This window comes from Balaenoptera acutorostrata, chromosome 2 (genome assembly GCF_949987535.1).
Source record: "Balaenoptera acutorostrata chromosome 2, mBalAcu1.1, whole genome shotgun sequence".
NCBI lineage: Eukaryota > Metazoa > Chordata > Mammalia > Artiodactyla > Balaenopteridae > Balaenoptera > Balaenoptera acutorostrata.
The window spans coordinates 180378076-180391776 of record NC_080065.1 but is presented as its reverse complement, the minus strand read 5'-3'; the positions used below and the strand labels follow the sequence as shown (position 1 = coordinate 180391776).

Below are 13701 nucleotides of genomic sequence, written 5' to 3'. Positions count from 1 at the left end.
GGTGGAGCCCGTCTGAGAGATGGGGAGGCCCTGGACTTCCTGAGCGCCCTGATCCTTTCCCATCACCTCTGCCCCCCCGAGGTCTCCATGGAGGACCAGGGTGGGTGGGGGCCCAAGGAGCCCCAGGCTCTGCCAGACACAGCCCAGGGCCAGCAACCTGGCAGCAGGGAGAGAGGAAGGCCTAGGCCGAGCCCTGGGAGTCCCCCCGCTTCACCTGCCCCCAGCTCTGTGTCCCCATAGCCTAACATGGCAAATAGTAATACTGGCCAAACCAGGAGGCGTTGGGTGTGGTTTCGGCCCCAGCAACTAGGCCGGGCGAGGGCACAGGAGGGAGTGAGGGGTCTGGGGCAGACTCTCGCTCTGCCCCACCACAGCCTACCCCAGCTGCCCTGCCTGCTGAGAAGAGGCCGGCCTGCATCTCACCGCCATGTCCCCATCATGCAGGCCCCCACCCCCTCCCAGCGTCCTCCAGCTGGTGCTTCGGGGAAGAATGCACAAAGGCCACAGTTGTGTCCACGAACACGGGCATCCATTGTCTGCAGCTGCCAGAGGGGGCCAGCTGGGCTAGGGAGCGGGAGCCAGCCTGGCCCCGAACTGCAGCAAGCTGTGTCCACCCGGCAGCTTGCACTTAACTCTTTGCAGAGGTTCCAGGGGCCCCAGGCAAGCAGGCAGACCACTGAGGGGTCCTCCCTCTGGCTTCCTCCGCACCACCCCGATCCTTCAGCCTCTTCCGTCTCCTCTCACTGCCCTGGGGCAGCGGCATGTCTCCCCCTTCTTCCGTGAAGGTCCTCTGTGCTCGGACCCCACCCCCACCCACACCTGGCCTTCGCCCTCAGGAGCTCCCGAAGCCCGCTTTCCCTGCAAACAGAGGTCCTGGCTGCAGGCAGCTCCTTCTCACGATTCCTGCTTCTCACACTCGCTCACTCGATCCACACAACAGGCCAGGTGATGGCGAGCGCCCAGGCCGACCGGCTCTGGCCGTCCCTCCTGGTGTACCCAGGCCCTCCTCCAGGGAAGCAGGGTGCTGCAGGGGCTCGGGTGGCCCCAGGCGGTCAGGGCCCCTGTGTCCGTGACCACCCGTGTCCCCACAGTACTTCCAGAGGGTAATCCCCCATCAGTTCGACAGCTGCCCGGACAAGCTGATCCTCAAGGCTTACCAGGTCAAGTACAACCCCAAGAAGATGAAGAGGTCAGTACCGGGAGGCCAGGGTGCTGGCAGAAAGGGGGTCCCCGAGGGTGAGACAGTGAGCACGTCGGCCCTCCCCTCTGCAGGCTGGAGAAGGAGTACGCAGCCATGAAGAGCAAGGAGATGGAAGAGCAGATCGAGATCAAAGTGAGCCCCCGCTTGGCCTGGGCAGGGCTGGCGGGAAGCAGCGGGGCGGTGGGGGGGGGGGGCTTGATGGTGGTGGTGGATATGCCCTTGGGAGCCCCCTCGACGGCCGCTAGAGGGCAGCCCACCCAGTGCAGGCCACACAGCAGGGGGTCCTTAGGCTCTGAGAGGTGGTCCCTCAGCTTGCCTGTCCTTTCACTCACCACCAGGCCGGCATGGGAGCAAGGGCCACCCCCCCCCCCCCACCCCAGCATTGGGGACACGGTGGTGAACAGGTCCACTGAGATTCAACCTCCAGCCCTTTCCCCTCCCGGGGGTCTGAGGGTGGGACTGAAAGGTCCAACCCTCTCATCACAGGACTGGGTCCCCTGGCAACCAGCACCATCCTTAGGTGATGGGGGGGTGGGGTGGGGAGGGCTTTCCAAAAGTCATCTCATTAACATAACAAAGACGCCTTTATTCCTCTCCTCACTTAGGAAATTCCCAGGGTTTTAGGAGCCTGTGCCAGGACCAGGGACAAAGACCAAGTATATATTCCTTGTAAATCACAACATCATAGAGGGTTTTCTGGGTGTGCAGAACCTCTGAACCCAGACGTCCGTCCATCTCCTTCCCTCTGCTTTCATCCCTCCAGACGTGATTTTGGTTATTCCCTCAACAGGCGTTTAGTGAGCACTATGTGTCAGAGTCACAGCAGGACTGAGGGCCCCCAGTCCAGTGGAGGTGGGGGACAGACACAAACACAAACACCAGCACAGCCTGGCTCTGTCCTCTTCAGGGGCAGAGTCCCACAGTGGCTGGGACTGGAGTTCCACAGACCAGAGTTCAAATCCCAGCTCTCCTGCAGACCAGCTGTGTGACCTGCCGGGAAGGTGAATTCACCTCTCTGAGCCTCAGTGTCCCCTTCTGCAAAATAGGGATGACGCTCTCCTGTTCAAATAATTATTATTATTAACCACCACCATCATCGTCATCCCTACCTCCTCTAGAAAAGCAGAGACAGAACCTAGATTAGAATCCAGGTCACCTGCCACCCATACCTGAGTGGCGAAAGAGGGCATCATTGCCCGGCCCTGTTTGTAAGTTTTTGAGAAATAGTCTTGTGTCCTGAATTTTTAAGCATCTCCCTTTCTCAGGAATGGCAGCTTTACTGATGCACCAGTCCAAACGTGTATGTTTTGCTCATGCACAGACAAGGGCCTGCTGCCATATGGTGACCATGATGGCTCAGCAGTAGAGAGGGACACAGCAGATCCTTAAACCACATGCCCAGCCTGGAAATTTATCACGAGAGGAGACTGCATGCCCAAGGGCAGGGCAGATGCCTTCTCCCCTGACCCTGCCCTGTGCCCTTGCACCTTTTGCCTGTTTAAAAATGAACCTGGGATTTGTTTTCATCAGGTATGGTGAGGTGACAGACACAGAGACAACTGCCTTCAAAAGAAGAGTTTATTACTCACAGGAGGGGGCACACCTCTGCACGCAGGGCCACATGGGGAAGCACCAGGGTGGGTCAGGAGGCAGAAGAAGAAAAGCATGGGCCAGAGCCCTTATTGTGGTTTCCACAGGAAGGGATGGGCGAGGCAGGGTAGGCAAGTTCAAGAGAGTTCAGGATTGGCTAGTTTGAATAATTTCCAGGCTCTGGGCTATAGGGGTGGTTCCTAGCTGTCCTGGAACAATTGAGAGCAGGGGAAATACTAGCGTGGTGTGCGAGAGTTAGATAAGGGAGGTGGATGGGGGCATGGGCTCTGGATTGGCTGGTTTGCCTGTGGAAGGCAAGCTAGCAGGCAGGTTGTCTACTCTCCCTAGGAGTTAGCTAGCCCTGGGAGGGGCAGTGTCTCCAGGATTAGCAAGGCCGCAGGATGTCAAAACATCAAAAATACAGAAAAAAAGGGACTTCCCTGGTGGTCCAGTGGTTAAGACTCTGCGCCCCCACTGCAGGGGCCACAGGTTCAATCCCTGGTTGGGGAACGAAGAGCCCGCATGCCGCATGGCAAAAAAAGAAAAAAAAAATTTAATAGTGTGATTAGTACATAGGACCCTGTAGTCCTTGTTCACTCTCTGTCTGGTTTTCCCTTGGGAGGAAGAGGAGAGCGGTTAGTTGTTGGTCGGCACATCCAGCTCCTCCAGGGATGGCTGAGCTTGTGGCATCAATGCGTTGAGGCCAGAAAGGGGGCAGACATTCCAGGGGTCAGGGGTCAGGACTCTGGTTCTGGATCCCTATGAGCAACAGAGACCTGTGCCGGCAACGGCTCTGACCCCAGCGAGCCAGGAGCCTCGGGCAAGACACTGCCTGCCTCTGACTTAGTTTCCCCTCCCATGAAATGAGTCAGTGCCCATCAATCAAGTCTGCAATTCTCTCTGACCACAGTTGCTTCCTGGGAGTGTTCTGGGTGTTTCCATCACCTTTTTCTCCCCCGGTAGAAACCAGGCAATGTTCTGTGTGATCCGCAGGGAAGCAGGACCCTCACTAATCCGCCGATCAAAACTATTTCTATACCCACTGCTTAAGGGGTACGTAGTTAGAAACTAGGTACAAGGCAGATGTGAACCTCCCCTGCTTCCCAAAAGGCTGTGAGGGAACCTAAAACCACAAATATGTAACCAAGACTACCAGCACAGGATGGAAGGCGGAAGCAAGGAGACCATCTCCAGAACCCCAGCCCAGGGAAAGTGACAACTCTTGGGTACAGCTGGCTCTCAGTGGGTTGCAGAAATGTAGTTGTCAAACTGAAAGAAGCATGTGTTCAGCAAGACCTCTTCCCCTGGACCCAGACTCTGAGTTTGTCCTCTGAGAATTCAACCCTGGCGCTCCAAGTGAAGCAGTGAGGGGTGGGACCTGTCTGCGAGCGGCTTCCCCCAAAACACAGAGGCCTTTGCCCCGTGGGAGGCATCACATTGGCCCTTTACAGGCTCAAGCATGGGGTAGAAACAGACTCCAGAGGAGGGACCACCGCCCCCAAAGCCCCCCACCCCCCGCACACACAGTGCATAGCTACCAAAGTGATCACACTATTTTTACTGAACCAGAGTTTGTTTTTAAAAAAACACCTGGTGGACCATTCCGAACGGGAATTGGCCTTGACTGTTCAATGGAATCACTGACCCAGAGCATGAGACACTGGTGCCGTCCTGCCCGGAGGTGGCCTAGCCCTGAAGGGACAGACCTCTGTGTGTACAGGAGCAGGAGGCGGGCTCTGACATGCTCTCCCCTCTCCCCGCATAGAGGCTTCGGACAGAGAACCGGCTCCTGAAGCAGCGGATTGAGACCCTGGAGAAGGTGAGGGGTGCGGCCACCAGCCTGTGGCACCGAACCCTCCCAGCCCCGAGCAGGACCCAGCAGCCAGAGGGCCAGCCAGCCTCCTGCCCCGGGCGCCGCGCACCCCCACCCCAAAGCCTGTGGCGTAAATCCCAGAGGCCCCACCACAAGCCCCACTGAGATTTGGGCTGCTGTATAAATTTGGGACTGTGGCTTAACTTTGCTTGAGGAGGGATTGAGTTATAACCCTGTCAACTGCAAACATGGAAATCCATTTGTGCCCGGTGCCCTCCCGGGCTGCCTGGGTGCGGGCTGCTCGGACAAAAGAAAGGAGACGGGGTGGGGGAGGAGGGGGCGGCCTTGCACTCTGGAGGGGGTGCCATAGCCTTGACCCTGACCCCCAACCTGTGTTTAAAGATGGGAGTAGAGACGGGGATCCTCTCCTTCCAGCTCCCCGCTCAGTCTTGCTTGACCCTCCGCTGACCACAGGGAGTAGGTGGAATTTGTTGCCCTTGCCCCAAAGCCTTGATTCTCACTTTGCCTCCAAATTAAAATGCACCCACCGGGCCCAGTGCTTCCCTCCCCTGCCCCTCCCCGGACGGCACCTCCTCACTCACGAGTGAGGCCCCCGCCTGGCGGCCCCCATGAGTGACGCTGCCCTCCCCACTCACACGCAGACCCCTCTCCAGGACGGAGCTGGCTCTGGCTTTGGTCTTCCTCTGGGTCCTCTCCTGCTGGTTCTCTGGTTCTCTGGTCTCCTCTCTCCCTGCTTCTAGAGACAGTCCACTGCGTTAGTGACAAGTGGTTCTTGTCTGTCTCTCCCTCTCTCCTGTCCCTGCGCCTCCTGCTCTGCCTCTTCCCCCTGTCGCTCGGAACCCCTCCACCGGGTAGGAGAGCGCTGCTCTGGCTGATAGGCTAATCCAGGTACTGTAGCTTTTCGTCTCCCGCTCCCACTTCTTCCTGGTCCCCGCACATGACCACCAGACCCCCTCTTCCCTGGCCGCTGCCATCCCCCGGGGGGTGAGGGGGGCAGGCCTGGAGCTGCGCATGGGGGTGACTGGGGACCGCTTCTCCCGGGAGGCGGAGGCTTCCCTCTGGGGGAGGGGGCATGCGTGTAAACGCGTGGTGCGTGTGGGCGCATCTGTGAGTGTACCCACACGCACATGCCCAGGCTTCCTCCCTCCAGGGGACACAGGTGGGGACCCAAGAGGGCTCGGGGACCCTGAGGCTGCATCAGCAACAGGCCCTGGTGTGTGCACGGCTGAGCCTCCGCAATACACACACACATACACACACACACACACACACACACACACACACACACACACACACACACACACACACACACACACCCATTCTGGCCCCTCACGCTCTTCTCTGCTTCCACCTGCAAGGCCTGCCATCTTCTTTCACTCACCTGCTTCTGCTGCTGCCTCATCTTGAATGGCTTTATCTGGAAGCTTCTGCCCACTACCTGGTGGCTCTGAGCCTGGAATGGGGGGCCTAAGTTGGGTGGGCTGAAGGGATGAGGCTGGGGGGTCCTCGGGCAGGTGGAAGTCCCGGGCTCCAGGACTGGAGCAGGCCCCGGGAGAGGTGTATCCCACCCCCCGACCTGGCCCTAAGGAGCCAGCCCTGAGCCTCTGGGCCCGTGGCTACCCCCACGTCCCCAGCGTCACCAGCAGAGCCCAGCCTCTGCTGTGCCATGTGCCCTGGATAAGGACTTCTTTCTCCTCACCCGGGACGGAGGCTGAGAGCCAGAGCCTGGGCCCCGGGTGGCTGTGTTCCTCCAGGTTCCTCCCAGTGTCCTGTTCCTGCCGGTCCCCCCATCCCCAGGCCCCGTGGGGCGCCCCATCCCAGGCTCTGAGTGTGGGAGGCCTCACCCCTCTTCCTTCCGCCCCACCTCCACCCTCTGTGGGCCTCGCCTGGGGTGTGAGCAGAGGGTCACGGCCCCCTGTCCTCGCTGTGCTCAGGGGCAGGTGACACGAGCGCAGGAGGCTGAGGAGAACTACGTCATCAAGCGGGAGCTGGCAGTGGTGCGGCAGCAGTGCAGCTCAGCGGCCGAGGACCTGCAGAAGGCACAGAGCACCATCCGGCAGCTGCAGGAGCAGCAGGTAGCAGGCTGGGTGGGCGGGGCCACCCGGGCCAGGCCACGCCCCGTGCCCAGCTGCCTGCAGGGCTCTTGAGCAAATGGCTCCAAATCAGCCCTGCCTCAGCCCCTGGCCCGCCTGTTCCTTGCTGGGGGGCAGGGGACCCAGAGCAGAGTGCAGATTCTCCCCCACCCTCAGCAGCGAACTGCCCCACACCCAGGGGGGATCCCGTGTTTTCCGTTTCCCACCCCCCAGTAGGGTGTCTGGCCTACCACACTGAGAGGAAAGCAGTCACCCTCCCCGGCCCCCAGCCTCAGCACAAGAGCCCCTGGGAACGAGCTGTCCCTGCTGGGACCCCTCCTTCCACTGATGGGGCTGTGATTCCTTGGGGGAGCCCTGGTGTCTCCCCAGGGTCTGAAGGGCTGTTGGGCTGTTATCGAACTAAGCCCGGATCCGCTCACCTGACATGCAGCAAAGCCAATCCACCAACACTCGGTTGTGGCGGAGGAAAGTAAAGCATCTATTGCAAACAAGGAGGACAGGCAGCTCCTCCTCAAAGGAACGCATAAAGTCCCCACTGGCTTTTAGGCAGGGGTTTTTAAAGTCGGTGTTAGGGGAGAGGGTCCTAGGATGCATCATCAGCTCATGGACCTCCTTCCGATTGGCTGGTGGTGAGGTAACAGGGTGATGCTTCGGGAATCTCCGGCATCAGCCTTCTGGCTCCAGCCAGTCTGGCGTGCGCGTGCTTGTGTTCAGCACGCAGTCACTGTCTGCCACCTGGCTGGGGCTCTCAGTTTCTGCAGAACGGCTCAAAGATCCGTGTCAGACGGTTATCTGTGTCCCTTCAGGAGGACCTAGGCGTCCTGTGACCTACCGCCCTCATCATTAACCGCTTGCTGTGCTCTGGAACTCAGGGAAGGCCTAGGAAACTAAAGCCTTTTTCTACAAACAAGCAACGGAGACACCGAAGGGTTTTTGTACCCGGGAAGGCCCCACAGGGTCCTGCTCGGTTTCAATCCCCCCCTTTTCTTTGAAACTTGTCAATCCTGACGGGGGGAGGGGTGGCACAGAAAGGCAGTAAAGTCTTGGATGGAGAGGTTAATCCTAAGCTTGGCAGGGGAACTCAGCTTTAGGGGGACTCAGTTTCAGGGCTTCCCCGGGGGGGCCAGCCATGCAGGGCAGGAGCTGGGACAAGGGGGAGGGTAACCCCTTCCAGCGCCCAGCACTTTGCCCTCAGAAGAGGGGCTGGCCTTTGCCCACCAGTCTGAGCCGGTGGGATGGGGGTGAGGGGGCAGCCCAAGTCTGTTGTGGGGTCATGAACTTCGTATGGGTAGTGGGAGGACCCATGTGCTGGAGCACTGCAGAGAGTCCGCTTCTCCCAGAGAGGGCTTTCAGAACTTTCCTCCAGCCGTACCCAGCAGGCTGCCTGCCTTATGTGGCAACCCACCAGCAGCTGCAGCCTGCAAACTCAGCATGCATGCCCCAGCACAGGTCCCAGAGGGGCAGGGAAGGATGCTGCAGGCTCCCTGCGATCCAGGGCTGAACCCAGCAGGGCCTGGCAGTGAGCTGGGGGCGGGGGAGGGGGGGTCCCTGATTTGGAGAAACCACAGGGTGCTCAAGAAACAGTGGGTAGAGAGACGGAAGGGTCATTCGCTGAGGAGGGCCCCGTCACCCAGGCCTGGAGACCTGACCTGAGGGATGCAAGCTGATTCTTCGCGCCCAGGTACAGGGGGGTGGAACTTCACCGTTGCTCACCTGCATCCACCTCCTGCCCCGCAACTTCGAGTGCTGTAGCCCCACCTGGCTCTAAAGCAGCCAGGCCAGTGGGGAAACTGAGGCTGGGCTAACCCCGCCCATGGCATGATGCCCCCTCTCAGGCCAGTCAGAGAGACATTCACCTGCCACCTCTGAGCTCTGGCCTTTAGGGCCTGATCAGAGCTGGGTGAGGCAGGGAGGCCGCTGCAGGCAGAGGGAGGGAGTGCGGGAGGTGCCAGTGCAGCCCCTGAGCACGGTCTCCAGAGGCTCCTGGAGGAGGTGCAGCCTGGCAAGAGGTTGGCATGGGGCCCGGAGCCCTTCTGAGCCAAGGGAGAGCCACTGGTACCCATGGGCCTCAGAGACCCCCAGTGGTCAAGGGCAGCGAGCAGACCTGGGCAGCTAGGCAGGTGGGGGAAGAGGGTGGCAGCTGCCCTGCCAGGCTCCCCAGGCAGCAAGATGCAGGCCCCGCTCTGACCCCAGGGGCTGCCCTCCCCCACTGGCCAGGTTTGTTTTGTTTTGTTTTGGCTGCGCCACGCAGCATGCGGGATCCTATTTCCCGGACCAGGGATCGAACCTGTGCCCCCTGCAGTGGAAGTGCGGAGTCTTAACCACAGGACCGCCAGGGAAGTCCCACGGCCAGGTCTTCTTTATTGGGCCCACCCATCACCCCTGGGACTCCTAGGGTACCTTTGAGAAGCCCCTGGGCACTGACCAAGAAAGGAGTCTCAGCAAACTCTTTCCCCATCTGCCCCATGCCACCCTCACCCTGTGGTTAGGCCACAGGCCACACAGCAGGAAGGGGTCCCCGGAGAACTCATCCTCCATCCTCATCCCAGTGATCCTGGGAACCAGTCACTGGTGTCCCTTTCCATGGCATCCTGAGGCCATGGAAAGTCCCCTCTGTTCCCAGGACCCCTAGGCACAGAGCATCAGGGCCCCCCTGGCATCTGGCCCCTCCGGCGGATCCGGAGTTTCTCCTCACCCCCCTCTCCACCCACAGCCTGGCCCTGGAGGTGGACGGGGTGGGGCCAGGCCTGGGCCCACAGCCGGCTGGCAGGAAGGCTGCCCACCTCTGGCCACAGCCTGGGGCCCAACGCAGCCCTCTGCCCGCCCCCAGGATAACCCGCGCCTCACCGAGGACTTTGTGGCCCACCTGGAGACGGAGCTGGAGCAGTCACGGCTGCGGGAGACCGAGACTCTGGGGGCCCTGCGGGAGATGCAGGACAAGGTTCTAGACATGGAGAAGGTGCGACTGGGCAGGTGCTGGGGGAACCCTGGGGAAGGGGAGGTGACAAGAGGCCCTAGCCAAGGAGAAGGGGCGGCCAGGGGGACCAGTGGGACAGGCCCTGGAGTCAGAGCCCCCTGCCCCAGCAGCCCCCACGGAGCTCAGGGCACCTCCCTCGGCCCCTGCCTCCTTCTCCTTGGTCTCCACACCAGGGTCTGGGCAGATGGGAAGTTGGGCCCCTCACCCTCAGACCCTCTCAAGCCCTGGAGGTACACACGTGCATGCGCACACACACACACAAGCATACAAAAAGCAACACGACTCCACAAGGGGTGTGCCCGCCCTCATGTGTCAGGCACCAGGCCACCAGTGCGGTGGCCTTCATGGGCTCCCTGGGCTGTATGTGTCCCCCTCAGGCCCTGGGTTCCAGGATTGGAGAGAGGGGAAGGGAAGGCCAAGGCCCAGGCCCATCAGGGCTGCTCCCCTCCATGGAGACACCACCCAGGGGGCCATCCTCTCCCACCTGCAGCCCTGCAGGGGGCACCAGGCCTCTTGGTCCCTTCCCAGCTCCTTCCACACCGGTTATTGTCTCAATTCCCAGTGCGCTGCCAGAAGGGAGGTGCCCCGGCCACCAGAGGGCAGCACTCACCCACTGGCAGGAGCCATGCCCCTCACCTCCAAGCTGCGCTATTTTGGGTGCCCTCCCAGGTGGGGTGTCTCTGCCACAGCCTTGCATGGGGCCATCGGCCTCTCGGTTCCCAACTGCCCGCCTGCCCAGAGCTGGGCTTCCCACCCCTCTCCCTCCACATCAGAGGGAAATGTGGGCCCAGTAGGTCTGCCACCACCCCCCCCACCCCAACTCCCAGACTCAAACAAGGGTCAGGGAGAACCTCATGCAGCGAGTTGGCTTTTGGTCCAAGAGGCTGGAGCATGAATCTCTCATCACTGAGCCCTTGGGAGGCCAGGATAGGGCCTAAGCCTGCCCTCAGTGCATCCCCAGGGAGACGGTGCTGAAATCCACGGTCTTCTCTGCTCCAGCTGGGCCAGGTCCCGGGTCTGGGCCCGGAGGGTGTGGATCTCAGATTCCCAGGTGGGTAGCGCCCGTCCTCTCCCAGCCCACCCAGTGTTACTAGCAGTCACATGGTGTGAGGGGGTTGCCCTAGGCCAGTCGTGCCAGAGAGCAGATGCTGTTATTACACCGGTTTTACAGACCAGGATGTCCAGCCGGGGCGGCAAGGGCAGGGTCTCCTCCCCTCGGGCCTGGTCCTTGTTCCCCCGGCGCATCCTGGGGTCCAGGGTGCGCCCTCTCCCAGCCGGGCCGCCCAAGGCGGAGCGCAGAGGAGAGGGGAGCCGGGGCGTGGGGCCTGCGGGAAGGGCCGCGTGGCTGCGCAGCTCCCCTGGGCTCTGACCGCTCCTCTCCCCGCAGAGGAACAGCTCGCTGCCCGACGAGAACAACGTGGCGCGGCTGCAGGAGGAGCTGAAGGCGCTCAAGGTGCGGGAGGGCGAGGCCGTGGCCTCGGCGCGGGAACTGAAACTGCAGCTGCAGGAGCTCTCGGACACCTGGCAGGTGAGGGAGGGCCTCGCCCGACGCGCAGGAAGCGGCCTCGGGGCTCCCAGGCGGAGGCCGACCGCCGACCTCTGCCCGCAGGCCCATCTGTCCCGCGGCGGCCGCTGGAAGGAGTCCCCGCGGAAGCTGGTCGTGGGCGAGCTGCAGGACGAGCTGATGAGCGTGCGGCTGCGCGAGGCCCAGGCTCTGGCCGAGGGCCGCGAGCTGCGGCAGCGCGTGGTGGAGCTCGAGACGCAGGTGGGCCGCTGCCCGCCTGGGGAGGGGACTCGGAGCCCGGGGCCGGCCCCCCGGCGAGGCCGTGACCCCCGCCCGTCCGCCCCCAGGACCACATCCACCGCAACCTGCTGAACCGCGTGGAGGCGGAGCGAGCGGCGCTGCAGGAGAAGCTGCAGTACCTGGCGGCGCAGAACAAGGGGCTGCAGACGCAGCTCAGCGAGAGCCGCCGCAAGCAGGCGGAGGCCGAGTGCAAGGTGTCGCACCCCCCCACCCGCGCCCGCGCCCCCGCCCGCCCCGCCGCGCCCCTTGACCGCTTGTCCCCCCGCCCCCAGAGCAAGGAGGAGGTGATGGCCGTGCGCCTGAGGGAGGCGGACAGCATGGCGGCGGTGGCCGAGATGCGGCAGCGCATCGCCGAGCTGGAAATCCAGGTAAGCGGCGGGGCCGGGGCTGGGGCCGGGCTGCGGGGCGGGACTCCGCGCTGAAGTCCGGCGACCTGGCCCGCCCGCAGAGGGAGGAGGGCCGCATCCAGGGCCAGCTGAACCACTCGGACTCGTCGCAGTACATCCGCGAGCTCAAGGACCAGATCGAGGAGCTGAAAGCCGAGGTGAGCGCGGGAGGGGCGTAAGAGCCCCGGTGTCCTCGGCCGGTGACGGGCCGGGAGTCGGCGCCTCGGGGAGCGGGAGAGGAGGGGGCCCGGCGGCCGGACTCCGTCCGTGGGTACGTCGGTCCACGCCTCCAGCGCGCGGGTCCCCCGCCCCAGGTGCGGCTTCTGAAGGGCCCGCCGCCCTTCGAGGACCCGCTGGCCTTCGATGGGCTCGGCCTGGCGCGGCACCTGGATGAGGACTCGCTGCCGTCGTCGGACGAGGAGCTGCTCGGCGTGGGCGTGGGCGTGGGCGCGGCGCTGCAGGACGCGCTCTACCCGCTGTCCCCGCGCGACGCGCGCTTCTTCCGCCGTCTGGAGCGGCCGGCCAAGGACAGTGAGGGCAGCTCAGACAGCGATGCCGACGAGCTGGCCGCACCCTACAGCCAGGGCCTGGACAACTGAGGCAGTGCCCCGCGTGCTCGGAGCCCGGGGCCGCCGCCTGCCCGCTCCTTCGCCGCCGCCCGCACTTAACAAACTCCAGGCCCTCGGTGGTCCCGCCCACCCCGAGGGCCAGGACCAGCGCGGCAGGGCGCAGAGGGTAGGACCGAAGTCTGGGGATCCTGAGTCCCCTGCCAGGCCCACTCTCCCCAGCAGTGTTTACCCATCTTGGTCCGTACCCCTCTGGGCCCAGTTACCTGGAGGGTATGCCCCTCTTAACAGCCAGGGCAGGGGAGGACCCAGGGGTCCCAGGACTGGAGGAGCAGGAACGTCCCCCCTCCTAGCTGGCCTCCTTCTGGGACAAGGGTGGCCCGGCTGGGAAGGACCCAGGAGCTAGAGGAGGCCTGAGGAAGAAGAGGCCGCTCTAGGCCTGTCGTTACCACCCCGAACCACCCATGGGACCCTTGGCCTCTGGGGACAGATGGCCAGGCTGGGTTTTCCTGCCTGGTGCAGGCATTGTGGCCCCTGCGACAGAAACCAAAGCCCCCCCTACTGTGTGCAGGGCCAGGGTGTGAGTGGCCAGCCGGAACCAGCCAGGGCCTGGGTAGTGCCTGTCCCTGCTTCTTGGGGGCCAGAGCAGCTGTAAGGAAGTGAAGAGACCCCCCTCTCCCCAGCACACCACATCTTCCTCTGTGACAGTCCCATCGCCCCAGCCTGGCCAGTGATGAAGGGGCTCCCCGACCCAGGCTAGCCTCCTCTCCAGGGGGTCCCCAGCCTCCACTTCCGTTCCTTCTCAGTATCCCCGGCCCCACTCTCTGGCCAGAGCCAGGCCCCAGGGGAGGAGGCCTCCCAGGTGAGTTGCCTCCCCGTGCCTGCTCATGGCGGTCCCGTGGTCTCTGCTGAGTCAGAACCAAGAACGGTGCCAAAATCCAACGATGCCCCCAGACCCCTACCCCCTGGGGCCTCACGCCCCTCGGGCTGACCCTCTCGGTGCTCCTGGAGCCTAGAGCAGCATCACAAGCAGTCTCCCCGGCACTTCCTGGGGTGGGGATCCATGCTCAGTACCCCCTTCCCGGTCGCCCACTCCTCAGTGTAACAAAGCCTGGGGACCAGGGTGGGCATCCGAGGGGCTCTCCCACGTGCCCCCCACACTGCCCACCACCATTTTGCACACTGCCTCTTCACACTCCACATGTCGCCCAGGCGGGAAAGATGGAAAATAAAGTGTATTTACACAGTCA

At 62.7% G+C, this 13701-nt stretch overlaps 1 protein-coding gene across 6 annotated transcripts in view; it reads left to right on the top strand.

Moving 5' to 3' along the window:
• EVI5L (ecotropic viral integration site 5 like) overlaps window positions 1-13701 on the top strand; it is a 29744-nt gene extending 16043 nt beyond the window's left edge. For 2 of the 6 annotated variants that reach the window (XM_057541297.1, XM_057541292.1), the window contains 12 exons: window positions 1092-1189; window positions 1273-1333; window positions 4557-4610; window positions 5481-5513; window positions 6560-6700; window positions 9549-9677; window positions 10695-10746; window positions 11083-11223; window positions 11305-11460; window positions 11547-11693; window positions 11772-11867; window positions 11948-12411. In XM_057541297.1, coding sequence (XP_057397280.1) covers window positions 1092-1189; window positions 1273-1333; window positions 4557-4610; window positions 5481-5513; window positions 6560-6700; window positions 9549-9677; window positions 10695-10746; window positions 11083-11223; window positions 11305-11460; window positions 11547-11693; window positions 11772-11867; window positions 11948-12279 — 1440 coding nt within the window. In that variant the 3' untranslated portion in view covers window positions 12280-12411. Of the gene's footprint in view, window positions 1-1091; window positions 1190-1272; window positions 1334-4556; window positions 4611-5480; window positions 5514-6559; window positions 6701-9548; window positions 9678-10694; window positions 10747-11082; window positions 11224-11304; window positions 11461-11546; window positions 11694-11771; window positions 11868-11947 lie in introns of all 6 variants that reach the window. The other 4 variants (XM_057541298.1, XM_057541293.1, XM_057541295.1 and 1 more) reach the window with 4 other exon arrangements.